A 27,500-nucleotide genomic window follows, 5' to 3' on the forward strand; every position below is an offset into this window, starting at 1 on the left:
CTGCAACCACACTATATTCCTTCCCCTCCGCTGCTATTTCTTTCCATTTCTCTATCTCTTTCCTATTTGCTTCCCCCATAACACCACAGTTCTGTCCCTCATTCTATTCTTCCTTTCCTTCATTTCGCTCGTTTCTATCTGTTAGTTCTACAACGCCACAATATCTACTTTTATTTTATTTTCTATTCTTTTCTTTCTCTCTCACTCCATTTGCTTCCACACAACAGCACAGGTCTGTTCCTCACACTGTTTTCCATCCTTATTATTCTTTCCATCTCCACTGCTTTCCAATCTAAGTGTTCTCTCCATTCTCCTAATGTTAGTATTCTTTTCATCGCCACTCCACTGTTTTCCACCCTCAGTAATCTTTCCATCTCCACTGTTTTCCACCATTAGTATTCTCTCCATTTTTTATTGTTTTTCACCCTTAAGTTTTCTTTCCGCAAGTGCACAGTTGCCCCAGTCACGCCCCGCCCTTCTTTCCCTGCACCTCACACGCTGGGACCACCGCTGCTGGTCTTCAATCACGCTGCAATCGCCGGAAATAAATCCTTGCAATCAGTGCTCATTAGAAAGGCACTTACAACTCAACTGCAAGACGACGGCATGGTCTGTGTGTGTGTTTGTGTGTGTGTGTGTGTGTGTGTGTGTGTGTGTGTGTGTGTGTGTGTGTGTGTGTGTGTGTGTTAGGTTATATCGAAAACCACTTCACTGCAACATATTCTGGTCTTCCTGCACCTTATTTTGCAGAGTAGCTGGAAGGGAACAGCCTGGCGAGGGTAAAGGAAGAGGAGGAGAGAACGAGAGGAAAGAGACAAGCCTTTCCGCCCAAGGAAGGTGTGGCACGCTACCTTTGTGTTATGGAGTTTGCCAGGTGGTCGGACGGTCGGCGAGCGGTAAGCAGGTGCGAGCTGATGACAGAGAGAGGCATTCACAAATCCCCCACGACAGTAGTCGTCTTGGTATTCGCCTCCCTTGACTCCTGGTGCACTTCCCAGTTTAGGGCGAGATCTATTGCCTTACACCACGAGGCCGCCCAACACTCTGGTCTCACACTGACCTCACACTGCCTCCTCCACTCCCTGGCTGCGTTAAATTCTGACTCAGCTTTCTTTCAGGGTTATCAAAAAATTTACCAAAAAAATAAGTTGTTCACGAGAAAATATAAAGCTTATCTTTGCTTTTCTTTCTATTTTTCCAGGATATATTCTCAAATCACTGGGTGAGCAGCCTTCGTCCCTTCACACCTTTGATGACACACCACGCACACCTGTCAGGAGCCGCGAGTCTCAACAAGCAGCGAGGAGACTTTTCCACCACACACCACACACGCACGCCACGCCACGCCACGCTCCGCCTTTTATTGCAACGATAAAAATTCAGGAGAGCAACACGACACAGTTCCTGCGAGGGACAGGTGACCAGGTAACAATCACTGAGCTACCTGAGTTCTCCTCCAGGTAAGTGTCGTTGCCTCGCGAAGAACTGGGGCCTGGTCGCTGGCCGAGCTAAAGTGCACCACTACAGCACCTGCCACACACACACAGATCCGCTGGACGTGAGGCGACACACCGTCACCACCGCGGGTGAGGGTGGTGAGCGAGTGTGTGAGAGGCGGGAGCGGCGAGGGGCGAGGTCCGTTCACCGCGGAGCCGCGAGAGCTAGTGAGGGCCGCCCCGGTCCGGGACACACGCCTGGGAGGTGCCAATCCGTGCCATGCGTCGTCGTCCGCCACTAGCTGGGTGTGCCGGGGTGAGACTTACTCTCCCGCTCCTGCTGTCGGCGCTGTTGTTGTTGCTGTAATGCCGCTGTTTGCTCGAGATTGTGATTTCATACCCTCGGGGAGGACTTGGGGTCCTGGTGGGGGGCAGGAGGGTCTGCCGCTGCTGATACTGGTGGTTCACATAATAGCGTCGGTCGGCTTCCTCCTTCGCCTCGCTGGCTTGGTGTTCCTTACCATTCTTTCCCGTGCCAGTACTATCGTGAGCGACCCAACGCTCGCATGTTACATTTACGAGCAAACATTGCGTCTGTAATTGGTGCGTGCGGCGGCGGTGGCGTCGACTGCAAGCGTCCCGCAGGTGGGTTCTCGGTGGCGGCGGCGGCTCACCTTGAACCGCCGCGCCTGGGGAACAATACCCACTGCCGCCAATATTTAACCTCCGTCGCTGAACAACACCCACAGGTTCGCCGCTCCCTTCTGGGAAGCCGAGATAATAAAATGACACCGAGGCGTGTGGCACACAAGCTCACCGCTCCAGCTCCTCCATTCGATAGTTTGTTGTTTTACTTGTCGACATTCTTTCAGCCACAGTGTTGCTGTTACTGCCTTCCAGCACAGTGCTCGTCACAGGGCTGGGTAGGGGACGTGACGGGACAGGGGGAGCCAGTGACACAGTGAGTCTCCCAGCACTACTCAACACCCACGTCACCACTGCAAGGACAACAAACCACTCCAGCCGAGTTCAGCCTGCACCTTCTCCTCCTCCTTTTCTCCTAGTTCATGTCACCTCTCTCAATTCCCGATAACGAACTTCCCGCTGCCCCCATTACTTTGTGATCGGCGCGTGATCAACTCAAGGCCCACACCTTCCTGCCTCCCATCAGTCCCTCACACTCCACCTGTCCTCCACGCGAAAAAGACAAAAAGGAGTGGAAACTCCACGTGCATGAAAACCCTGGAGGATTGATCATCCAGAGCCTAACAGTGACACGCTCCATCGCTGTCGGACTTGAGCGGTGCCTGGGAGTCAATATTTAGCAACGGGAACCCATCGGACGCGTGCTGCTCGCTTCTCTCTCAAAAATAGCCGTCGTCGACCTCACAACAGGGAGAGGCAGGCTCGTTCCACGTCTGTAGGGTGACACTCGCCTGCCTCGTGCGAATCCAATATCAAACACGATGCCTCATTAGTCTCCTTAGTTTGTCAGCGTATCAACTCTCCCCGCGTGTGTGTGTGTGTGTGTGTGTGTGTGTGTGTGTGTGTGTGTGTGTGTGTGTGTGTGTGTGTGTGTGTGTGTGTGTGTTCACGGGTCGATACCCCACCCATCCCTTTACTAATGTACAAGCCAGCTGCGGATATGCCCGACACACGCACACACAGATATGTGCACAGCCGTTAAGCCTCGCTAAATGCCACAACATACACATCTCATCCTCACACACACACACACACACACACACACACACACACACACACACACACACACACACACACACACACACACACACACACACACACACACACACACACACACACACACACACACACACACACACACACACACACACACACACACACACACAAACACACACACACACAAACACACACACACACACACACACACACACACACACACACACACACACACACACACAGTTGATTCACTCATAAACAAATAATACATATACGATATTCCCATGCACACTCTATACACAAATCGCCAAACACAGAAGCACGAATACAAATCATTAAGAAAGAAATTCATGAATACTAACGACATAAAAAGAACGAGGAAGTAGTCGCATATAAATCAAGTGCTGCTAAATGTAAAGGAGCTGAATTCCACTAAGCAGCACATCGTACACCTTCAGAACAAAAGACAGACTACTCCCTACTCGCCCAAGCCTTTACTACCCATTGACAGGCATCCACGGGAACATAAACTGTGCTCAATGGGAGATAATTACACTAATACGACAGATACTACGATCCCTTGCCCAGGAGGAGAGGAGGGAGGAGCAGGGAGGAGAGATGAGAGAACAAGGAAGGAGGGAGGAAGTGGAAAGGAGGGGAGAAGAGGAGGCGGGGACGCAGCAAAGGAGTGAGAGCCAAGGCGGAGTGCTGCGAGAGTAAAAAGCTCCTCTGCAGTTAATTGCCTCGCGTTTCGTTACTCCGGGCGGACTCGCATTAACAAGTCTTCTTTTTGGCGACACAGTTTGTAAGTACGCACGGTAGCCTGTGCTCTCATTACCACCATGGCACGACAGGACTCGACTCGGCTACAACGCGTAAGAGGTGCAGCAGTATCCTGAGGAACTCCTCGCGAACCAGAACTATGGAAGACTAGAGCATTACAAAGGGTACGGATTACGAAGGATAAATAGAACAAGCATAAATCTTTCCTGGAAAGTTTGATTACACTTATCTAACTCAAAGAGATCAAACAAAACTTTAAATCAAGCAATATTCGAACTCTACAAAAGGTTGATGCAATAGATTACACTAGAAAACAAATAGCAAAATGCTTTTCAATAATTTCTGTGATATTTGATTAGACTAAAGTAGAGGAGATAGGATAGCACTATGCAGGTCTCCAAGCACCTTTGACTACCACGCTCATCTCAACAGGCATGATCTGCGAAGGCTCAGCACTCATCACTGTACCTTTTACGGGAGTCGCTGAGAGGCCATCCGTCACCGTCCAGGAAGACTTGAGTCCGCTTGATGGAAGGCCCCGCGAACCTCCAAGTTAGGCATCACAGCGCCCACCAGCCCTCCCAAGGGCCTGGCATATCCTCATCAATAGGTCGCATGTGTTTTTCAATGTCCTAAGACCGGCATGCAGGATATCATCCTCAACGCCACACCAAGGCACTAAAGGGGATTTGTCATATCCTCCCGTGTCTACGAGCTGTGTGCGTCACGTCACGACACCTTGTTCTCACCTGTGAGGGAGGAAAAGTGTAATGAGGAAGTGTATTGATAATGAATGGATGGCAGAAGAAAAACTACAGGCATGCAACGAGGCTGTAAATATCAGAACTTTATGTGCGTCAGTTAAAGAAGATGAAGCTCCTCATAAAACACACACACACACACAAAAAAAAAGAATAATATATATATATATATATATATATATATATATATATATATATATATATATATATATATATATATATATATATATATATATATATATATATATATATATATATATATATATATATATATATGTACCACCACCTCCGGAATGAAAATTGTGACGCGAAAAACTCACACCCTAAAATTAAATATGAAAAATAGATATAAAAAAAAATAATCTGATAGGCAGTCACCACACACACTCGGCGACCGACAAAGGAAGAAAGGAATATACATCAGAAATAGACAAGTAAATAAAGATAGAAAAAAGAAGCAACCTCCATTTGTTAGCATGGTCGGGACAGTGAAAAATACCTGCACACAGCTCATTAGTCAATAAGTAGCAGCGGGGAGGCGGGCGGGCACACGCAATCAATTAAGCCTGCCCGGTGGTGGTGGTAATCGAGGCGGGACGAGGACGAAGCGGGAGGAGGAGGAAGAGGAGGAGGAGGAGGAGGTTGAGTGAGGTGGGGCGCCGAGCCGAACCGCGCCGAGCAGCAGACCAGCCCTGCATGCACCTCGCCTCGCCTCGCCTGCCCGCCCTGCCCGCCCGTCCCAGCGCCGTTCCTACTCAGCCCTATCTCATTGTGCGGCCCAAACGTCCCTATTTTGTTGAGGATTATTCACGCGGGCAGCCTGCACGTGGGAATGAGTTACGGCTAAGTGGCGATAAGTGGAGGATAAATTGTGCAGTTTCCATTTCGTTCCAGGGAGCGGATTGGGTCTCGCCGGACACGCCACCAACACCTGTTTCTGCCGCCATAATGCTTCTAATCATTTTATAATTTGGGCTGGAAAGTTTAAACTGGGGATTACTGGGATTACGCATCGCACCTGTGTCTGCCGCTCCCCCCACCACCCCCAAACGCAACCTCTACCCCCACGCTGCCGAAGGGCCAAGCGGGGGATTAATATAAAAAATTACGTGCAGTTTGAGCGGCGGCGGTGGTTGCGGTAGCGATGGTGGTGGTGGTAGGAGTAAGTGGGAAGGGAGGTGGTGGTGATAGTGATGGTGGCTCCATTTGTTAGCGTGGGTGTTATTTATTAGAATGAGTCTTTCTACAGGTGCAATCTACTTCTATTTTCCTATAACAACAACAACAACAACAACAACAACAACAACAAAAACAAAAACGCCTCCCTCCCTTCTTTTCCTTCTTCCTCTACCAGTCCTTACTCCCTTCCCTCCCTCCCTCCTTTTTCTTCCTCACCCCTCATTCTTTACTCCCTTCCTTGCCCTACAGCCCCGTTCTTTAACTCTCTTCTTTCCCTGTCATTTGCCGAGGCGAACCTCACTTTCCCCCGCGGACAAATCAAAGGGAATTTCTTATCACGTGCGTTTTCCTTTCTTACTCCCACCTCTCTCTCTCTCTCTCTCTCTCTCTCTCTCTCTCTCTCTCTCTCTCTCTCTATATATATATATATATATATATATATATATATATATATATATATATATATATATATATATATCTATCTATCAATCTTTTCTTCGTCTTCCTGCTTATTTGCCGAGGAAAATGACTCTCCCAGTTATGAGAGAGAGAGAGAGAGAGAGAGAGAGACTTACTAAAAGAATAATGCTGACAAATGATAAACGTTGTATTTATATCTTTTTATGCAGGCAGGAGGAGCAACTGGCCAAGAGCAATAAAAAATGGAAATAAAAACCCCACTGGTTTGCCAGTTCCCTTAAAGGTCAAGAGAGCTATCCAAAATTCATGGTGAAATGTCTTGAAACCTCCTTCTTAAAATAAGACAAGTCGTAGGAAGATGGAAATATAAAAGCAGGCAGAGAGTTCTGGAGTTTACCAGAAAAAGGTATGAATGATTGAGAATACTAGTTAACTCTTGCATTAGCGAATTTGGACAGAATAGGTATAAGAGGAAGAAGAAAGCTTTGTGCAGCGAGGCCGCATGAGGAGGGGAGACATGCAGTTAGCAAGATCAGTAAAACAGGAATATTATTTACAATTTACGTTTCTTTTCTGCTTCGATCCCTTTCACGGTGTGAATATCACCTTGATTATTATGATAGATGACAAACATCCAATTATCAAGCGTTACTTTGTCATCTAACAAATATTAGCAAGTAAATATAGAAGAGTTGATTTTCTCAGATTTGGCATCACCCCGTATCGTGTGATAGAAATGGCTATGGTAGTCACAGCTATGAATATCAGTTATGACAATAATTGTGATTCATTTTATGTTATAACAATTATCATGACAACTCCATAACTTTATTATAAATACGGGTCCCGAGAGAGAGAGAGAGAGAGAGAGAGAGAGAGAGAGAGAGAGAGAGAGAGAGAGAGACAGACAGACAGACAGACAGACAGACAGACAGACAGACAGACAGACAGACAGACAGACAGACTGACAGACAGACACAGACAGACACAGACACAGACACAGAGAGAGAGAGAGAGAGAGAGAGAGAGAGAGAGAGAGAGAGAGAGAGAGAGAGAGAGAGAGAGAGAGAGAGAGAGAGAGAGAGTACTTGAGACAACACACATCTTAAGAAACTGAATAACAACTTTATCTGTGACATCAGTTGCGACAGGTGCTGAACAGAGATGAGTAAGCGTGCGTGGGTGGCGGTCTTCCCCCTCACTCTTCACCCCCTCAACCTCTGCACACTCATCCGGATATGTATGAGTGTATGTGTCGCCAGATGTCACTAGCCCCTTCTCAGAGCATCGCTTCCGCCTTCAATGTGGGACTTATGAAAATTCCTACCGCCAGATGCCACTACTCTTTCACAGCTGCCCTGCCTCGAGTGAGTCTGATTGTTGCGGTTTTCCTGTGTTGGTATGGAGAGCTATGAAACAAATTAGCTTTAAATACGATCAAAATAACTGAAAAAGAACGTTCTTAACGATTTTATAACAGAACACGCTATTGTTATTATTTTGTTGCGTGAAAAATTAAGATTACATTTAGTTTTCTTTTATTATTTATATGCGATCTAATGCAGTTTTGATATGAGAGGTTGAGACACTACCGTTTTATACGATCGAGACCAAAAGATATTGACAAAACGCTAATCAAACACAAAATACGTTTTGTTGTTGTTGTTGTTGTTGTTGTTGTTGTTGTTGTTGTTCTTGTTGTTTTATTTCGTAATACAAGAAGGCAGGTTTACTTTATTTTCACGAGATTTAATGCAGTGATATAGTGTCACACTCAAAGAGCATTGATGTCATATATTTCACAGTGAAACCAAGTATAACAAAAAAATATCTTACATAACTTCCTTAAAAACTGAGATAATTAACCACGAGAACATGACAAACGCCTTCCACTGAAATTCTCCTTCCGTGAAATTCCTACCTGGTTACGTGAGTGGGAACGAACCTCATAAATATATTTGATTTATGCTGCACATTAAACTCGGTTGCACTGGTTTTGACACCGCCAGTCTTATTTCTGGCATAAATTTAATCCTGAAGTACCTGACATATTTTGATTATAACCACAGAACATCATCCTCGCCAATTCTGACAGACCGGCTCAGCTTTGGACTATGTTTTGAAACGCTTCTGCCAAATACCTCCACTGATTTCGACTGCAGTGACATGATGCTTTAAGGATGCTATTTTTACCGCTCTAGTGACAAATTAACAGGATTTCTATGTAATCAACAGAAAAAAATGCACTTCAGAATTCTAACGAAAGTGACACTAGCTTTTACTGTTTCTTTTTCTTTCTTTCTTTTACGATTCTAGTGACAAATTAACAATATTTCTACTTAGACAACAGGAGAAACATACTTGAAAATCCATTTAATCATCTCTATATTCTTTGTCAATAGTTGTAATGAGAGACCAAAGCATTTCTGAATACGGGTCTTCATACCAGTTCAGTTTGGTTTGGATGATATCCTCTATTTCCTCAACAGTCACACACAAGCAGCCAGCAAAGCACGGCGTGGCTCATGACCAATTAGTTCAGTTTATAGTCTTTATACGATTCGTAGCAAGACCCGACGTCTTCTCACAGCGTGGGAGAGAAACAGTGCGTAATGAGTCCAGCTAAATATAGCGTTGAAATCGTCCCTCGAGCGCTACAGACGATCATGTTGCTTGAATTAGCATTGAAATTACGTAGTGAGAGCATGTACTTGAATAGCCTTGAGAGAGAGGTCGGCTGGGTGACGGGATGGCTGCAACGGACTTTTCCTCTGAGATGCAGCGCAATGCCGCCACGCCTCCCTCACGGGACACTGACGGTTTCTTCTGATGTTGCTATCAAGAAGTGGCAGTATATATAGCCCAACTTAGATTTTAAGTACTCACTGTTGTACTGCTATGCTGTAGCCGTAAGTAGGTAAAGTTAAGTAAACAACATCAATGATAAAAAACAACAACAACAAAGAACAGGAAGACAAATGTACAAGTCATACACAAAGCACATCACGTGCACTCGTGTTCAAGGAATAAAAAAAAATCAATACGAAACAAAATACAACGGTGAAAATAAACAACCTCCCTTCCTTTACAGTCTTTTTTTTCAGACTAATAGAAAATGCGCATGGACGTGTTTCAAGAATCCACAAAACAAATCAACACCAAATAAAAAAGCCTGTGATAAAGACATGACACATTTTTTTCTGCACTATTTTGTCAACATAAATGTAATGAATATTCATGTTCACTTGATCATTAGCTTTTCATAATTTTGTTTTCCAGCATCTCATTATTTTGATAACTAGACTGTCAACGCTTTGATTACTACCCTGCCTAAAATCCAGGCCAAACAGCAAAATGTTAAAACGCTCACCTGTTATTGCCGAGAGAACGCTAATGAGTTCAGAGAGGCGCGGGGAGGTAAAGAGGCCAATGTGCAAATAAAATGGTAGGATTTATTAGTATGATAGAATATACAGCCTACAAAAAAGACCATTAATATTTCTTTGTAGTTCTGAGTAGATTATGGAATTCTCTCTCTCTCTCTCTCTCTCTCTCTCTCTCTCTCTCTCTCTCTCTCTCTTCCTTCTTCTCATCCCTTTCTTCCATCTTTTATCCTTCCTTTTTTTTATTTATCCTCTCCTATACCTCCCTCGCTCTCCTCCTCCTCTCTCTCTCTCCATCCCTACCTCCCTCATTCTCCCCCCATACCACTCATCTACTCCACCACCTGTCGGCTCCTTTTTCTCACCGCTTCCCTCATCCCTCAAAACTTTGCTGCCTGACGAAGACCACACCTGCTGGTCTCGGCTTAACTTGCCAGTACTCCTCCTACACCTGCACCTTGTCTCCTCCGCCTACCCCACTCCACCGTGCTATTCCATCATCTTCATACACTCCACTTTCTTTCATTTTCAGTCTTTCCATCAGTTTTCACTTTTAATTATTGACTTTCTTTTTGTATGTTTTTTTTTTTTTCTTGTTCCGCTAAGCATTTTTTTTCCTCATAATTTTTGTTTGCTAATGCATTGTCTTTATTTCCCGATTCCGCAACTTCTTTTCTCCCTTTCCCATTTATAGTTGTTTCCCCTTTCCTCTTTCTAGTAAATCCCTTTCATCTACTTTCCCTCTCCATGCGTTCTTCCGACTTTCATTCCGTCCCTTTCATTACTCCCTAGCTTACTTCTTTGTCTTCTTCGCAATTCCACCTACTACTTATACATATACACACACGCATACACACACACACACACACACACACACACACACACACACACACACACGGTAGTTCAGTGGTTAGAGCGCTAGCTTCACAAGCCAGAGGACCGTGGTTCGATCCCCCGGCCGGGTGGAGATATTTGGGTGTGTCTCCTTTCACGTGCAGCCCCTGTTCACCTAAGCAGTGAGTAGGTACGGGATGTAAATCGAGGAGTTGTGACCTTGTTGTCCCGGTGTGTGGTGTGTGCCTGGTCTCAGGTCTATCCGAAGATCGGAAATAATGAGCTCTGAGCTCGTTCCGTAGGGTAACGTCTGGCTGTCTCGTCAGAGACTGCAGCAGATCAAACAGTGAAACACACGCTCCCGCCCCCCACCTTTGCACCCCATACCCCATAACGCATTTATTCCTGCGCTCTCTCTCTCTCTCTCTCTCTCTCTCTCTCTCTCTCTCTCTCTCTCTCATTCTGCCCGTCATCTAAGTCAGACGGTGGACAGTGAATACATTTAAAGTCCAGACGGGGCCGGCAGTGGCACGAAGGCAGGACAGTCGTTGATTGCCGGCCACTGACAGGCAGATCCAGCTCTCCCCGCCACCCAGCCAGTCAGCCTACTACCCTTCCTTCAACCTGTCTGCCTGTCCGCCTGCCTGTCTGCACTCTCTCTCTCTCTCTCTCTCTCTCTCTCTCTCTCTCTCTCACTGGCCTTCGTATATTTCATTTTCCTCCATTTCTTAAAGACTATTTTCATCATCCTTTCTATATAATTCTCTCTCTCTCTCTCTCTCTCTCTCTCTCTCTCTCTCTCTCTCTCTCTCTCATCGTACTATTATTCCTACTTTTGATTTTTCTTACTTTTCAACTGCTAATTCAATTATTTTTTCTCTCTCGTCTATTCTACCAATCTGTGTTTCCTTTTATCTGTCTGCGTCTGTTTCTGAATCTTCCTTCTCTTTTACCTTCTTTTCTTTCTCCCTTTACTCCTCATTTACCTCCAAAGTTATTATTCCTATCGCTCCCCTTCTTGTTAACTCCCTCTCCTTCCTCTCATTTTTCCTTCCATCTCTGCGTCTCCCTCCTCATTTTCCTGATTTTTTTCCTCTCACAGCTCCTCCTTCTCATTCCCATCCCCAATACACGTCTGGATGGAGCACTGCCGCGCCTCACGCCCAAAGCACAGCACGGTGTTAATGAGACTACTTAAGCGAGGCTGGCATTAACACAAGCTGCATGTCGCGTGCTGGAGGGAGGTGTCATCGTCTCGCTCCCTCGCGTCAGTATTTAGAATCAGGACGGCTTAACGTGGCTTTCTCCTCCCCTTCCCTCACTTCCATCCTGTTCTTATCCTCCTCCTCTGCCTCTGTCTTGTTATGCACCTTCTATTCTCCTGTATTCCTCCCATTCATCCCTCGTCTACACTCCCGCTGTCCCCGTGTGGCTGTCGCTCCTCGCCCTCACCCAGGCCCAGCCAGATGGCAGCGTTTGTCATGCTTTTATTTTTCAGGAAACTGAGCTGTTCTAATTATTGAGGGGTTCCGGCTTTCTGCCCGCTGGACGGCTAAAAGCCCTCACTCGCTGCACACTCCAATACTGATGCTCACTTTACTCACGGGGAAAAATAGCATATCCGTACTACATACCTTTTAACCAAAACACAGCAACACTTTTAAAGCACAAGCTAATCCCGACACTTCTCGCCGTACGTGTCACTGACTATTGAGTCAAGGAACTCAACTGATCCCTCGCTCTCCCGTGGCACATACACCCAATAGCAGGCCACTGACGAGCACATGGATCAACCAATCAGGTAACGCATCACGAGAAGTAGTCAGTGTCACCAATTCCGCGAGTGATGTTCCGCCACTGACGAGACCTCCACACACTGGTCCTCGTCACTGCAATTCTGCGCTTCACTACGATTGAAAATTACAATCCCAGGTTTTATTGGCTTAATCGGCTTAATATGAGCGGATATAAATAATAAGGGACTTTAGTATAGTATGTAATATATTGGAGAGTAAGCGACTGCATGCACTGAGCGTGGACATGAAGCATTTATTGGCGTGCTGGTGCTGGCAAACATGAACACCGTAATTGCCTCGTGCTATTACCATTTCCCCGGTGTTGTGTAGCCTCACACGGGACGCCCGGCTGACTTACATCCACAAAAACACCGCGCCAGTATTGAACGCTGAATGTGTGATTTTTCTACTGATTTCTGAAGTTATTACGTTCACTGCTACCTCTTTATCCCCTCCACCCCGTCCGTCCATCCTCCGATACCTCCACTACTCCACATCCCCTCTGCCTATGCCTCCATTTCCCTCCTCTCTACACCCAGTCCCATGTCTCCTTCCTACATCCCCTCCTCTCCACTATGGCCTAACCCTCCATCCCTCCACCCCTGTTACCTCTCCATTAGCCACTCCATCATCTCATAGCTCTTCCTAATTTGCTTTATTACCTCATGATCGCAATGATGTTGATTGCAGTACAGACTGAATCCCATATTGTCATTCATCTTATTTGCCTCCTGCTGTGGAAAACTGTCCCGCCTTTAGCAGGTTGTTAGTTGGCTGTGTCTGGGAAGTTTTGCAGGAACGAGTAAGGGGATGAGTAAAGCCATTGGTATCATTTGAGATATTTCCAAGAATGTAATGATTAAGAAGGAAAAAAATAAACGAAATAGAAGAGTAATTTGCGCTGAGTTTTATCATCAATATCCTACGTAATGGAAAGTGCAGTAGTCGTATGTATACATCATAACCTTTACATAACAATGCAAAAATAACGCATACACCAGAATATAGGAGAGTTGCGTTAGTCCCATTTATAAGTCGTGTTGCCATCAGCTGGGACCAAAATTTCCATATCTCGTTCGCATCCACCAACACCACACGTCAAACTAACTCGTCTCGCACTATTCCTATTACGTTGGATAAGCCAAGCAGTGCTGAGGCCACTGACCTGACGCACGGAGACAGGTAAGGAGAGTGGAGAGGAACATAGGAGAACACAAATAAAGAACAAACAGCTGGGGGACATGTTGATCCTTACGAGGCTGGCTATTTGCGATAAGCTCCAGTTTAATCTAAAGAAAGATATGTAGCATAGTAAACACAAAAGCGAAGAGAGAGAGAGAGAGAGAGAGAGAGAGAGTGTGTGTGTGTGTGTGTGTGTGTGTGTGTGTGTGTGTGTGTGTTCTAGAGATGTTTTCGTTCTCAGAATCAATTAGTTAAAGGTTTTGTTTTTCCTTTTTTTTTTTATCTGAAAGATATTTTTTTCCATGTTGCTACTGAAAAAAAATTGTTTCCCTTACTGTATGATTATGTATCAGTTATCTCTACTTTTTGTTAGTCGATCGAAGATCTTCCTCCATCGTCTCTCATTTTCTCTCACCTCGATGCTTTAAAACATATCCTCCTCGTGCCTCCCTTCTTCCTTTTGTCCAACTTCTCCCATGTACAGGTTTCTTTAAGCTCACCTAGTCCTCTCTTATCCGTGCATTCGTCTCCCATCAAAGGAAATAAGGAAAAATGCAAGAATCCAGTACACATATGGTAATCCCTATATAATAAACCTTACCATGGTCACATACATATTATAGTTACTGTTCGTAAATTTATTCAGTCTTCTAAAATTCCCTATTGGCTCCGCACTAACAATTTGATCTTTCCCTCCCTTGCCAACGTCCGGTCCTCTGCTCCAGTCTTGCCTTGGTGGGCAGGACAAATCGAGGTACCCAGCACACTGGCTGCTTCGCTCATCGGGACTAATGATGCTTTCTGTGCAGTCCGGCAGGAAGAGAAAGCGTCGTCGCGAGAACTCAATTGCAGGAAAGTTTGATAGATGGTGTGGCTAAGCGTTCTCGTGGAAACCTGTGGCGGCCTCTGCGCTACACTACTCTAGTTTCCGGTGCAAGAAGTAGCAGGGAACGATGTAAATTTTCTTGGGTTTGTTTCTGAATATGTTCTTGTAGTTTACGTGTGATTTGTTCTGTGGATTATTTCGTTGGTTTTTTATCTTACTTTCTTTTCTTCTGCGTGATAGTCTATACAAAACTAGTGAGTTTTTGGAAGAGAGAGAGAGAGAGAGAGAGAGAGAGAGAGAGAGAGAGAGAGAGATCATCCTACCCAAAAACATTAGTCTTCTCTTCTCTCGCAGTCCCCATAATCATGCTTTCCTGGTGTGATAAACCAATCTCTGTGATTCTTTTCCCCATTTCCGTACCAGAAGGCAGAGGCAGGGAGGGAACATAGGAGAAGAAGAGTTCAAGAGAGTGGCTCAGGTGGAGGTTAGGAGAGAGAGTGAGACGGTGAGTATCCATCCAGTTGGGGAGGAGGCGTGCGGTGGATTGCAGAACAGATACATAAGTGTGCAGTCTTTAGCCAAGCGTTTCTCGGCCTGAGCCTCATGAAACAAAAACAAGCAGCGCGGATATTGGGCCATTTCTTACACCGTATTGGTTTTCAATAGAGACCAGCCATCCGTCCGGATATCTTACATTATTCCCAGTTTTTCCCTTTTCCCTCCTCCTCTTTCTCCACCTGCCAGTGTTGCTGCTGGGCGTCGCGGGCAGGTTTCATCACAACACCCTCCCTTCAAGGACTTTCTTATAAGCCAGGAGGTGATTGATTGAGGCTCCATGTGGAAGCCAAGGAGCAGGACGTGGGCCCAAGGTGAATTACTTTAGTAGGGGAAGGCAGGAAGGAAAGAGGCTGATGAGTTGGGGGAGAGCGGCCACACTGACGACCATTGACGACAGCTGTCCATACAGAAAGGAAGGGGCGGCAGGAGGGGGCAAGGCTGGTTGGCTATCTTAATAGAAAAGATATTTATGGTTCCTCCTCTCCTTCCTCCTCATCCTACTCCTCTCCCGTTGTGAGTCGAGAGTGTGTCTGTCAATTCTGACCACTGGTGTTATCATTCGTCAGTTCTTTCCCCTTCCTCAACTCGTCCAAAATAAAGGAGTTATGCAAAAACTTTGTCTGAGGGAAGTTACCAAAAAATGAAATTGTCACTTCAGGACCAGACAGTAAATTATCAGAGGACGATGATAGGAATATAAAAAAAATAATAAATAAATATATATATATATATATATATATATATATATATATATATATATATATATATATATATATATATATAAAGCAACATCAAATGTAAACATGTATAACAGAAAAGATGGAGGGAGGGGGGGCTCGTGTTTAATTTCCTCCCAGATTTCAAGTGTATTTGCAATCCCGTTACAAAGACAAAAACAAAGCCAGCTGGCAAAGGAAGGCCAATATAACCCCGAGAGCCCAATGAAAGCATGTCGTGGAGTCGGACGAAGTGAGGCCCTGGAGGAAGCATGAGCCTGGCAGTTCCCGGAGCGCCGCGAGGGTTGAAGTCTGGAGTTGGCTTCTACCCCCGTTCCCCACTAGCCCCGCCCCGCCCAGCACCTCCCCCCATCCCACCGTCGCCTTACATCGCCTCCTGCCTCTAAAAGGGTCTCCGATGCCAGACAATGGGAGAAATAAGAAAGTTCCCGTGTGAAGTTTAAAGTCTAAAATTGAGAAAAAGACGCGAGGGAAGAAAGTATTGTAGTCACAACTTATCTTGACTGAGAGAGAGAGAGAGAGAGAGAGAGAGAGAGAGAGAGAGAGAGAGAGTGTTCTCATTTTGGGTATTATTCAAGTCATTGAGAGAGAGAGAGAGAGAGAGAGAGAGAGAGAGAGAGAGAGAGAGAGAGAGAGAGTTGTGTTCTCAATTTTGGGTATTATTCAAGTCATTGAGAGAGAGAGAGAGAGAGAGAGAGAGAGAGAGAGAGAGAGAGAGAGAGAGAGAGAGAGAATGTGTGTGTGTGTTAATGAGAGAAATTTACGTCTTAAACCAAAAAAAAAAAATCAGCAATACCAAGCTCATTAATCAAGATATAAATGAGCGAAGGGACGGAGACTGGGAAGGGGCCTGAGAAAAGGCGCGGAGTGAGAGTGAGGACTAGGTGAGAGCCCGAGAGGGTTGAAAAGTTGACACTAGCAACTACAGTACGTACAGTCCCCATCTTGCAGTGACCTGTTTCCTGAACCAGCCAGGGATTATACCAACACCCGAACAAAACACTCGCCCTCCATTGCTTCCCCTCTAAGGCGCAAAGGGTCCTCACCGTCACGCTGGTCACGTCCCCCGCCTAACTTCCCTGATAGCCAACAGAATAGGCCCAAACATGCCGGCGAGAACGCGATTGAAACACCTTTTCTTGATTCTGAATCCAGTTACTAGGCTGGCGACCTTTCCGGCATAGGAAACACTTTCTTCCAGAATATTCTACACTAAACTTTTTTACTTTCTTTAAAAAGTTTACGTAAGCTGGGCCTAAGATGCCATCTTTGCACAAAGCGGGAATCGCCCTGAATAGTAAAGCAAAAACGTGAGCAGTAACTCGGTCAATGGGTCTAAGAGCTAACGATACCAGGTCAGGAGATGAGGTCACGCCTGCCCATAACAAATGACCCCGTAGCTCACCGAAGGCACCATGGAATGTGTTGAACAGTGAGCCGGGCACAGCTTCAAGTATCCCCAGCCGTAGTTTATGATAGAGACAAATGTTTCCAGCAGAACGAGGCGAACCACGAACCCGCGACCCACACCGTGTGCCCTTATGTTGGAGGGGGTGAGGGATTGATCATCGGGAGGAGGCTAAGCACACACCATGATGCTACCGTTTCACCACCAATATTTCCTTTTCCTTTCCTCCTGTTCCACTTCTACCACTGCCTTTGTCTGATCCTCACTATGTCTATACACCTCTCCAATCTGTCTCTCACCACACACCAGTCCAGTGATGTTCATCCTCTAGGTTCACATGAGTTACCTCAAGTAAGCTTTTGTAGTGTCTGCTCTAATTTTCTTACGCTCTAACAATTCTTGACACAAGTGCTCACCCAAGCTACAAGTGTAATGTCCGTATGTATAAGCACCTCATGTTCGTAACTTAATAAAATAGAGGTAATTATAATTAATATCTAAAATGCACATATATTTATTTTAATCAATATTAAACACTAACATCATCTTTGGTCACTGTCTCTTAGTATTAGGTATCTGACTGTAAATCCAATTGTCAAATAATGTTACCTTAAAAAAAAAGCCCTATACTTGTTTCTCATGTACGTATGAGAAATTCTTTGACAAGGAAAGGTTGAACTGGCTGAGATGAATGAACATATCAGAAAGTGACAGCAGCCAACCAACTACAGTCTGGCTTAGGTATTTCAAATTGAGGTAAAGAAGTAGTTTCCAACAACCCAATACATAGTCCTAGTTCTGAAGGGGCACTTCAATTACTCAATTGCCTACCCTGCAGGCACACCAATGGTCTACATCCTAAATAATGTAATAAAGGTCAAATACATCACCACGGTCAGGCCAATCTAATTTTCTAAATGAAAAAATAAATTATTACATGTAAACAGCCCATAAAGTTCCAAAGTTCGAGTGGATTTGGATTATCATGAATATTAATCAAAACAAAAGACAGAATAAAGGATCAAGTAATTACAATACTAGGTACTCGTATACATAAATCATAAAACTGGCAATTAGTGTTGTCTTCAAAGTGGCTTTGATAATCAACTTAAAACTCACCACTGATTTACATTAAATCATCAAATACATAATATTGCAGCAAGAACATCTTATTGCTATATCTGATCACTTCACCTCATCATTAAATTATAACAGTTCAATTCATTTTGGCCATACCTGCCAGTACATAAGTACAAAGTTGTACTACCATGTCATAATTTTCATAATTTTCAAGACAAAATATGAACATCATAGAAATTAAATTAATGTTGACTCAATGAGGAGAAATAAAAATTATACATCATTTAATCAGATTATAAAATCTTGAGTTTTATTATTTCATAATCAATTTTACTATTATATGAAGAATATTTCACATAAACAAAGCAAATCATATCAAACTTACCTTTGACTTGAGAAATTCAAAATAATTTTGCACTTTTTACCACAGCACTTTGTGTGCATTTCATGACTACTCCCTCTGGTGAACACTGGCACAACAATACATGTTCTCTAACAAATAATAATAACTGGGTGATAGACACTGTTAGAGAATAAAGCAGAAACAAGACAGAGAGAGAGAGAGAGAGAGAGAGAGAGAGAGAGAGAGAGAGAGAGAGAGAGAGAGAGAGAGAGAGAGAGAGAGAGAGAGAGAGAGAGAGAGAGAGAGAGAGAGAGAGAGAGAGAGAGAGAGAGAGAATTATATGGCAGGTGTAAAATACAAGGAAATGATACTATTTAACAAACTTCCAGAAAGACAAGAAGTAAAATAGTAACTGCCATAATGTCTACAGTCTGAATCAACTCAGTAGATTAACAAAAATACAACCTGTTGCATTATGTTTCTCTTCTTTTTTATGGTTATTTTCCTTATGTTTTAACAAAACTAGCTTTCAACACATTTGATACAGTATATGTAATATATACTAACCTAATGTGCTATTTAACTATAGCATAAAGCATCTCTGCTGTCTGATCTTGGCAGTGTGTCCCTCTTTCTGCTGAACTAGACCTTCTCAGTGTGGTATTGTAATACCTGGGAACTCCAGTGTTAGATTCAGTGCTTCCAATCACCTGTTGAAACAAATGGGTTTTTTTAAATTCAAGGTGAAACTTTTTCATTACATTCAAACAACTGTAACCATATTTCTTTAATCCATTTAAAAAGTACTGTATAAAGGTGCAAACTGGGAATGATATATATAAATATTTCAAAAGACATCAAATAGTAAATGACAAGCTCTCCTAAAAAAAAAAAAAAAATAAATAAATAAATAAATAAAAAAAAAAGCTCTAGCTGTTTTTGTTACCATAAACATTGAGTGCTGTAAAAGACATTTGAGAAGGGTGAATTAAGAGGGACAATACATAACTATTCCTTCTTTGTATCTTACGCTTACAATGACAAAAAGCTAAACAGTTTGAGGAGGTTTCAGCCTACTGATGCTACTGAAAACATTACTCTATGCAGTACTGGCACAAACCATGATCCCTTTGACCAAGCACCAACTATCAAGGCATAACTCTGGTGTAGCATGGCAGAAGGATATGAACAATGGAGTATTAACTTATCAAAGAACAGCAAATACGATTCTATTTAAACTTTCTTAGTCTTTAAGTTCTTTTGAAATTATATGTCTTAAGCAGCAAGTTGTTGCTTGTTTCCCATGGGATTTATGAATGGAAGAGCGTGACCTTGGTTTTTTGGAGTCTATCCTTCAAATATATTTACAACTAAGTTTACAACATTCTTCATCAAAATCACTTCAGAGTTGTATTACATTTGTTACTTCTTCACCCACCAGATTGTACCTCCTAATAACTATACCATAAAGCCACAATATTTTCTTTCATCTGTCTTTCCTCTCATTAACCTCTACAAAACAATGCACTTATTCATCCATTTCCATTCATACATGGAGAAACATAAAATCTATCTCCATACCAAAGTATTTGTGAGAGCATTCAGGTCTTCTGGTTTCAAATATTCCCCTTGGCAGTAAGGTCGAGGAGGAGGTTGAGGCGGACGCTCCTCAATACTGTATGCTGGTGGCATCATATTTGGTATAATTTTCTGGAACAAGATTAATTATTAGTACTTGAGTACTTCATAATGTTTATTCTCATATACATCATCATCATATTGAACAATGGATTGTTCCACTCAAGACGAGTCGTTACAAAGGATCACACAAGAAAAAAAAGGATCACACAAGATAAATATTTCCAAAATAGGTACACTTATCTACACATCATTCATTCCTGCCATACTTATTACATACTGCTTTACTCTCCTCTTTTGTTATAAAAAACTTCTTTTTCTATAGTAGCCATTATCACAATTACCATATCCTAGTGTGAAATAATTATTGAGGCAGCAAGTAGTTAGATGGCATGGGCAAAAATCATACACCTTTCCTATTGCATTTCAAGGGAAGGCTCTACACATAGCAGTCTCCTAAACAGGATAGTATTACAAGGTCTTTAACTCGTCAACTCTCTTATAATAGACTGTCTTCAGTATCTCTCCAGTGACCTTGTTATCAAAGCTTTCTACTAGTACTCTAGTGTCTCCACCTCTCTAATATGTGATATGCAATTAAACATTTTTATTTAAGAAATGTAACTAATTATATATATATATATATATATATATATATATATATATATATATATATATATATATATATATATATATATATATATATATATATATATATATATATATATATATATATATATATATATATATATATATATATATATATATATATATATATATGTATGTGTGTGTGTGTGTGTGTGTGTGTGTGTGTGTGTGTGTGTGTGTGTGTGTGTGTGTGTGTGTGTGTGTGTGTGTGTGTGTGTGTGTGTGTGTGTGTGTGTGTGTAATTCACCTCGGTCGCCTGCTGGTCACCCAGCCAGTCTTCCCCATTACGGAGCGAGCTGAGAGCTCATAGACTGATCTTTGGGTAGGACTGAGACCACATCAACTCACAACACACACCGGGAAAGCGAGGCCACAACCCCTCGAGTTACATCCCGTACCTATTTACTGCTAGGTGAACAGGGGCCACACATTAAGAGGCTTGCCCATTTGCCTCGCCACTTACCGGGACTCGAACCCGGGCCTCTCAATTGTGAGTCAAGCGTGCTAACCACTACACTACGTGTGTGTGTGTGTGTGTGTGTGTGTGTGTGTGTGTGTGTGATTCACTGTTTGATCTGCTGCAGTCTCTGACGAGACAGCCAGACGTTACCCTACGGAACTAGCTCAGAGCTCATTATTTCCGATCTTCGGATAGGCCTGAGACCAGGCACACACCACACACCGGGACAACAAGGTCACAACTTCTCGATTTACATCCAGTACCTACTTACTGCTAGGTGAACAGGGGCTACACGTGAAAGGAGACACACCCAAATATCTCCACCCAGCCGGGGAATCGAACCCCGGTCCTCTGGCTTGTGAAGCCAGCGCTCTAACCACTGAGCTACCGGGCCGTGTGTGTGTGTGTTTGTGTGTGTGTGTGTGTGTGTGTATGAAAATTAACTGGAGGAAATGAGCCTTAGATAAGGATACAAATGCATATATCAAAGCCAATACAACTAAGCAAATACGTACAACTAAGTAACATAAGTGTTTCACTTGTATATCAATATTATAATAAAATTATGCAAGCAAAAGTTTATGTTGGAGTGAAACTATAAATGATAATAATAATAATAACAGTAATACTAGTAATAGTAGTAGTAGTAGTACAATACTAGTAATAGTAGTAGTACTATAATACTAGTAATAGTAGTAATGTAATAGTAGTACTATAGTACTAGTAATAGCAGTACTGTACTATAGCACTAGTAGTAATAGTAGTACTATAGCACTAGTAATAGCAGTACTATAGTAGTAATAGCAGTGGTGGTGCTGCTATGGTGCCAGCAGCACACACTACTGCTGGTGGGTGCTCTGGTGGTGGTGGTGGTGCTGTTCTGGTGCTGGTGGTGGTGGTGCTGTTCTGGTGCTGGTGGTGGTGCTGCTGCTGGTGCTGCTGCTGCTGCTGCTGGTGCTGCTGGTGGTGCTGCTGCTGGTGCTGGTGGTGGTGCAGCTACTGGTGGTGGTGGTGCTGGTGGTGCTGGTGATGGTGGTGGTGGTGGTGGTGGGTGGAGTGGGGTGGTGGTGGTGGTGGTGGTGGTGGTGGTGGTGGTGGTGGTGGTGGTGGTGGTGGTGGTGGTGGTGATGATGCTGCTGCTGCTGCTGTACTACTGCTGCTACAACTACTACTGGTAATCATTGGTGCTGCTGCTGCTGCTGCTGCTGCTGCTGCTACTACTATTACTGGTGCTAGTGGTGCTGGTGCTAATGGTGGTGCAGTGGTTGTGTTGGTGGAGCTGTGAAACGATAATGATGATGTAATAATAATAATAGCAATACTGGTAGTAGTGGTGGTAATGATGCTGCGACTATGAAGAAGAAGAAGAAGAAGAAGAAGAAGAGAAGAGAGGAGAGGAGGAGGAGAGAGGAGGAGGAGGAGGAGGAGGAGGAGGAGAGGAGGAGGAGGAGGAGGAGGAGGAGGAGGAGGAGGAGGAGGAGGAGGAGGAGGAGGAGGAGGAGGAGGAGGAGGAGGAGGAGGAGGAGGAGGAGGAGGAGGAGGAGGAGGAGGAGGAGGAGGAGGAGGAGGAGGAGGAGGAGGAGGAGGAGGAGGAGGAGGAGGAGGAGGAGGAGGAGGAGGAGGAGGAGGAGGAGGAGGAGGAGGAGGAGGAGGAGGAGGAGGAGGAGGAGGAGGAGGAGGAGGAGGAGGAGGAGGAGGAGGAGGAGGAAGGAGGAGGAAGAGGAGAGAGGAGGAGAAGAAGAAGAAGAAGAAGAGAAGAAGAAGAAGAGAGAGGAGAAGAAGAGAGGAAGAAGAAGAGGAGAGAGGAGAGAAGAAGAAGAGGAGGAGAAGAGAGGAAGAAGAAGAAGAGGAGAAGAAGAAGAAGGAAGAAGAAGAAGAAGAAGAAGAAGAAGAAGAAGAAGAGAAGAAGAAGAAGAAGAAGAAGAAGAAGAAGAAGAAGAAGAAGAAGAGAAGAAGAAGAAGAAGAAGAAGAAAGAAGAAGAGAAGAAGAAGAAGAAGAAGAAGAAGAAGAAGAAGAAGAAGAAGAAGAAGAAGAAGAAGAAGAAGAAGAAGAAGAAGAAGAAGAAGAAGAAGAAGAAGAAGAAGAAGAAGAAGAAGAAGAAGAAGAAGAATGAACAACAATAATAATAATAATAATAATAAAAATAACAAAAACAATAACAATAACAATAATAATAACAATAACAATAATAATAACAATAAGAATAACAATAATAATAATAATAATAATAATAATAATAATAATAATAATAATAATAATAATAATAATAATTCCTCATCTCAGTAAAGAAATGAAATGCTGAGGTACGGTTCCCAGTCCCTTTACTTAGTCAATTTTAGTAATCTTTTGTAATTCACAGGATATACAGTAGCAAGATTCTAGCAACCTAACCACATAATATGAAACTAAGTGGTTATGCCAATCAAAGGAGAAAATAATTACAGTCCTTGGGAAAAATTTCATACCAATCCAGCAGACTCAGAGGATGAAGAAATTTTTTCCAATTGTTCCTCAGACACCTCTTGTGAAGCAGTTGCAGTGCAGGTAGGCAGCTCACATTTGGATTCTGACAACACATCTAAGGAATAAAACAGTCATTAGATTTTTATGAGAGATTGTCAGAAAAATATACATAGCCAAATATATCTTTCAAGTGCATTTTCACTCTAAATTTTCATCACATTCTAATAATTATACTCATACTTTAAATATTTGTGCATTTCTTTTCACTTATTTTGTATAACAAGGATAAAGCAAATTTCATATGGATTACAAGGACAAAGCAAATTTCATAAGAAGTCAATGTATCCTTTCTAGAATTATCTATGTTAAGTACACATGATGATTAGGCACAGTACAGTCACTACTTACTACTTGTTGCCCCACAGTCCAAGTCATCACCAGAGTCACTGGGTGGCTCACAAGAAGAACGAGCTCCTGCATGATTGTAGGATTAGAAACCAAACAACTACCACGCATTAATTGAATCTTATGAAAAGTGTCATCACAAACTTTGCTATGCATCTCTAATCAACATTTATCACAAATCAAATAAATAACAGGCAAAGACGTATGGAAGTCCACATGGATTTGATTGTGAGCGTCAACATCCCTTTTAGAAAACCTAACTCTTATTCACTTCAATATGCCCGAACTATTTTTGTGCAATGGGAAGGAAACACACTTAGCAGGTTTAACCACATCCTGAGGAATAAATAGTTTGTAAAGAGTATGCAATATTGAATTAAGGGATTCTCAAGAATGGAATCCCAACTGGAGGATGTAAGGACACAAAGGAGCATATATTGAAAAAAAATATATACTAGAGGAAGAGTGTGGCTGGGACAAAAGACTGGGCTACTGTACAACTCAATTGCTTACCTCTTAGCAAGGTACAGAACTGCTCCACCATATTCTTATCAGCCTCCTGTGCAGTCACTTCAGCAGATGCTCCTGGTGTATTCTCTGAAACAAACAACCAAGTAATGAACATCTTATATCTATGATTTGCATATATAAAAACGAATAAAAGAATTTGTACTATCCTTGTGACTACCATTTCCTGTAATGGGTGAAGTTGGAAATCTAGACATAAAAAGTGTCTACTACACAGGATTAGAGTCCATTCATCATTCTGAGGATGATGATGATGGTGCTTTTCTGTGTGTGGTCATGTGCCTCTACACTTTCAGAGGGTATTTCTATACCTGTGAAGTTTATCTAAGTACATAACATGCTGCCATTCACTCTAAAGATCGACTAGCTAAGAAAAGACATTTATACATATACATTCACATTTAATATCACACAAACAAGCACTCCATATCTTAACCTTGAGAGGAGCCAGGGAAATGACTTTTCTGCCTACATAACATAAATAAAACAATAATATATACTACATAGTTACTGCATGTGCATAACGTCTCTTCAAAAAGCAGATATGTACAGTGAGCATCCAAATAATATTGGGAACACACATAATGGTATACTAACCTGGATTGTAATATTCTTCTTTTGTGGTATTAAGGTCTAATTTACTCTTTACTTCATCAATTTTTTCCTGATGTGTTTCAACAAATGCCTTCATGTTGGTCTTCTCTAGCCATGCTGTCACAAGAGTGTATACATCTTCACTGTATTCTGTGGAGAGAGAGAGAGAGAGAGAGAGAGAGAGAGAGAGAGAGAGAGAGAGAGAGAGAGAGAGAGAGAGAGAGAGAGAGAGAGAGAGAGAGAGAGAGAGAGTGCAAATATTGTGTATCATTATCACCATTCCCTTCACAATTTTTCATCCAGAATAAGAGGCTTAATGCAAAAATGTATACTTTATACAGCAACAGGACAATGAATTTTTAAGTCAGATGAGCTACTTGTACTACCTATTACAGTATGCACAGATATTTTGTATGGTCTTATACACATAGCAAGTCACACTTGAACTTGAACAAGAACAGGACAAAGTTTCTTTCCTACCAATTGTTTGGTGTGAAATCTTTGATGGGAATATATTGGTAATAGAAAAGTCTCACATAACTTTTATAAGATTCTTACCATACAATTCAGTTTCTCTGAAGTCTTGTGTTGCTTTCATGTCCAGGTACCGTCCATCTTGTTTCCTTTCCTCAGTCTGGGCAGCGGTTGTCAGTGAGGTGGAGAAAAGATTATGCTCACATGGATAAGGAGGAGGAGGAGGTGAACAAAGCTCTGATACAGATGAACTGGTGTCATCTACAGCAGGACCACACTGAGGAACCTCCACAGATGAGGATCCCACTGTATGTTTCAGTACTTCTTGAGGTGATGGAGGGTGATCATACAAAGGTGAGTTAAGTGGTCGAGGAGGTGGGGGACTGCTGTATAACTCTTGTGCAATATTTGTACTCCGAGCCTTGCTTATGTTCTTATAATGTAAAGGTTCATAGTTCAGCTTTTCTGCTAATGATGCCATTAACTGCAAGGAAAAGAAATGGATAAATAAATAAATATCTAAAACATTTACAAAACCTTTTAAGCTTATCTTGAGACAAAGCCCATTTTATCATGTAAATATGGAAAGCAAAGAACTTTTCCTTAGACCTTAAAAACAAAAAAATAAATTGAATTTGTAGAGTGTCCAAAGAATATAATGATATTGTGAATATATCAAACACTTATAGAGATTCGCTTAATCTTCTTAAAAACCTACATGTTCTTTCCCATGTTACACACTACCCACACATTATGTATGAAGTTACTTCACTCACAGCTGCATCCTCCAGGGTGTGTGCAAAGAGATGGAAGCCTTTCTGGTAAGCCAGAACAGATGGAGTGTGGCCATTTTGATTTGGCACATTGAGTGCTGCTTCTCCCCCAGGGATCTCAAGTAATGTCCAAGTCAGTTGCTCTAGCCCATAATAGGCACTGAAGTGGACCATTGTCGGAAACTCTGAATAGCCTGTATGAACAAGTTTGTGCACAATAAGATTTGAAACTATCTTAATGAGAACTTTGAAAAATAACAGCAAGGGCATGATATCTACATCTTTTGAAGACCTGAAGAAGCTAATGAATGATGTGACTTCATGCCTACACAATCATATATATCACTCAATAATTTGAGGTTTTTTTAACTTCTATTGATAAGTACATGCATTAGCAACAAAAATGATATAAACATTATAATGCACAAGATTGTAACAACATATTCTAAGTGACATTGTTATGCATATGAATTAAAAATGATATAAATTTATATGTAGGTTGATTGCTAAAATAAGACATGCTTCAGCAAGAGGCTTACATTTTTCCTTTCTCTTTTCCTTAAGTTTGCAGAGAGGTACTTGAGTTTTCACTGCTTCTGTCATCTTCTGGTCCAGCTGATTACTTGCATGATTGATATTGAGTGCCTGTGACCAATTTCACACTCAATATTGTTTGTGGTGAAGGTTATGAGGTAACCAAACAATTCATCATGAACCTTAACAATACAAACAAAAGCATTATGCTTCAAAATCAGTCTCCAATTGAAAAAAAAAAATCATAAATGAATAGATAAAAAAGGAAGAAAGAAAGAAATCAACAAACAAACAAAAACAGGGAAAGCCTTCCTATCTTACCTGACACATGAAAATTGTTGGATCTGTGAGAATGGTCAAATGAGATCTCACAGAGTCCAGACTACTCTCACATTTCACCTGCCTTGATCCAATATGTTGCTTCTGCACCAATACAGTGACTAAGACGAGGGATGAACTAGCCAGAAATTCATCTGAAAAAAAATAAAGGTAAGCATGTTGGTGATTGAAACCTTTCCTTTAATCCTCAAGGTTTTCCTTAAGCTTCTTGTAATA

General features: G+C 42.6%; 2 protein-coding genes across 11 annotated transcripts in view; both read right to left on the minus strand.

The window, feature by feature from the left end:
• LOC123505428 (discoidin domain-containing receptor 2-like) overlaps positions 1-2,004 on the minus strand; it is a 633,236-nt gene extending 631,232 nt beyond the window's left edge. For 2 of the 7 annotated variants that reach the window (XM_045256693.1, XM_045256694.1), the window contains exon 1: positions 852-2,004. The gene's annotated coding sequence lies outside the window, so the exon portion shown is untranslated. The remainder of the gene's footprint in view (positions 1-851) is intronic. The other 5 variants (XM_045256695.1, XM_045256696.1, XM_045256698.1 and 2 more) reach the window with 4 other exon arrangements.
• A 15,498-nt stretch (positions 2,005-17,502) lies between these two features.
• Positions 17,503-27,500, minus strand: part of LOC123505658 — a 30,165-nt gene continuing 20,167 nt past the window's right edge. For 2 of the 4 annotated variants that reach the window (XM_045257273.1, XM_045257276.1), the window contains exons 7-16: positions 27,267-27,418; positions 26,951-27,056; positions 26,415-26,605; positions 25,723-26,122; positions 25,168-25,314; positions 24,556-24,639; positions 24,046-24,111; positions 23,640-23,752; positions 20,009-20,137; positions 17,503-19,137 (exon numbers count right to left, since the gene is read on the minus strand). In XM_045257273.1, coding sequence (XP_045113208.1) covers positions 19,003-19,137; positions 20,009-20,137; positions 23,640-23,752; positions 24,046-24,111; positions 24,556-24,639; positions 25,168-25,314; positions 25,723-26,122; positions 26,415-26,605; positions 26,951-27,056; positions 27,267-27,418 — 1,523 coding nt within the window. In that variant the 3' untranslated portion in view covers positions 17,503-19,002. Of the gene's footprint in view, positions 19,138-20,006; positions 20,138-23,616; positions 23,753-24,045; positions 24,112-24,555; positions 24,640-25,167; positions 25,315-25,722; positions 26,123-26,414; positions 26,606-26,950; positions 27,057-27,266; positions 27,419-27,500 lie in introns of those variants that run through there. The other 2 variants (XM_045257274.1, XM_045257275.1) reach the window with 2 other exon arrangements.

Source organism: Portunus trituberculatus, chromosome 18, assembly GCF_017591435.1.
Source record: "Portunus trituberculatus isolate SZX2019 chromosome 18, ASM1759143v1, whole genome shotgun sequence".
Classification (NCBI taxonomy): Eukaryota; Metazoa; Arthropoda; class Malacostraca; order Decapoda; family Portunidae; genus Portunus; species Portunus trituberculatus.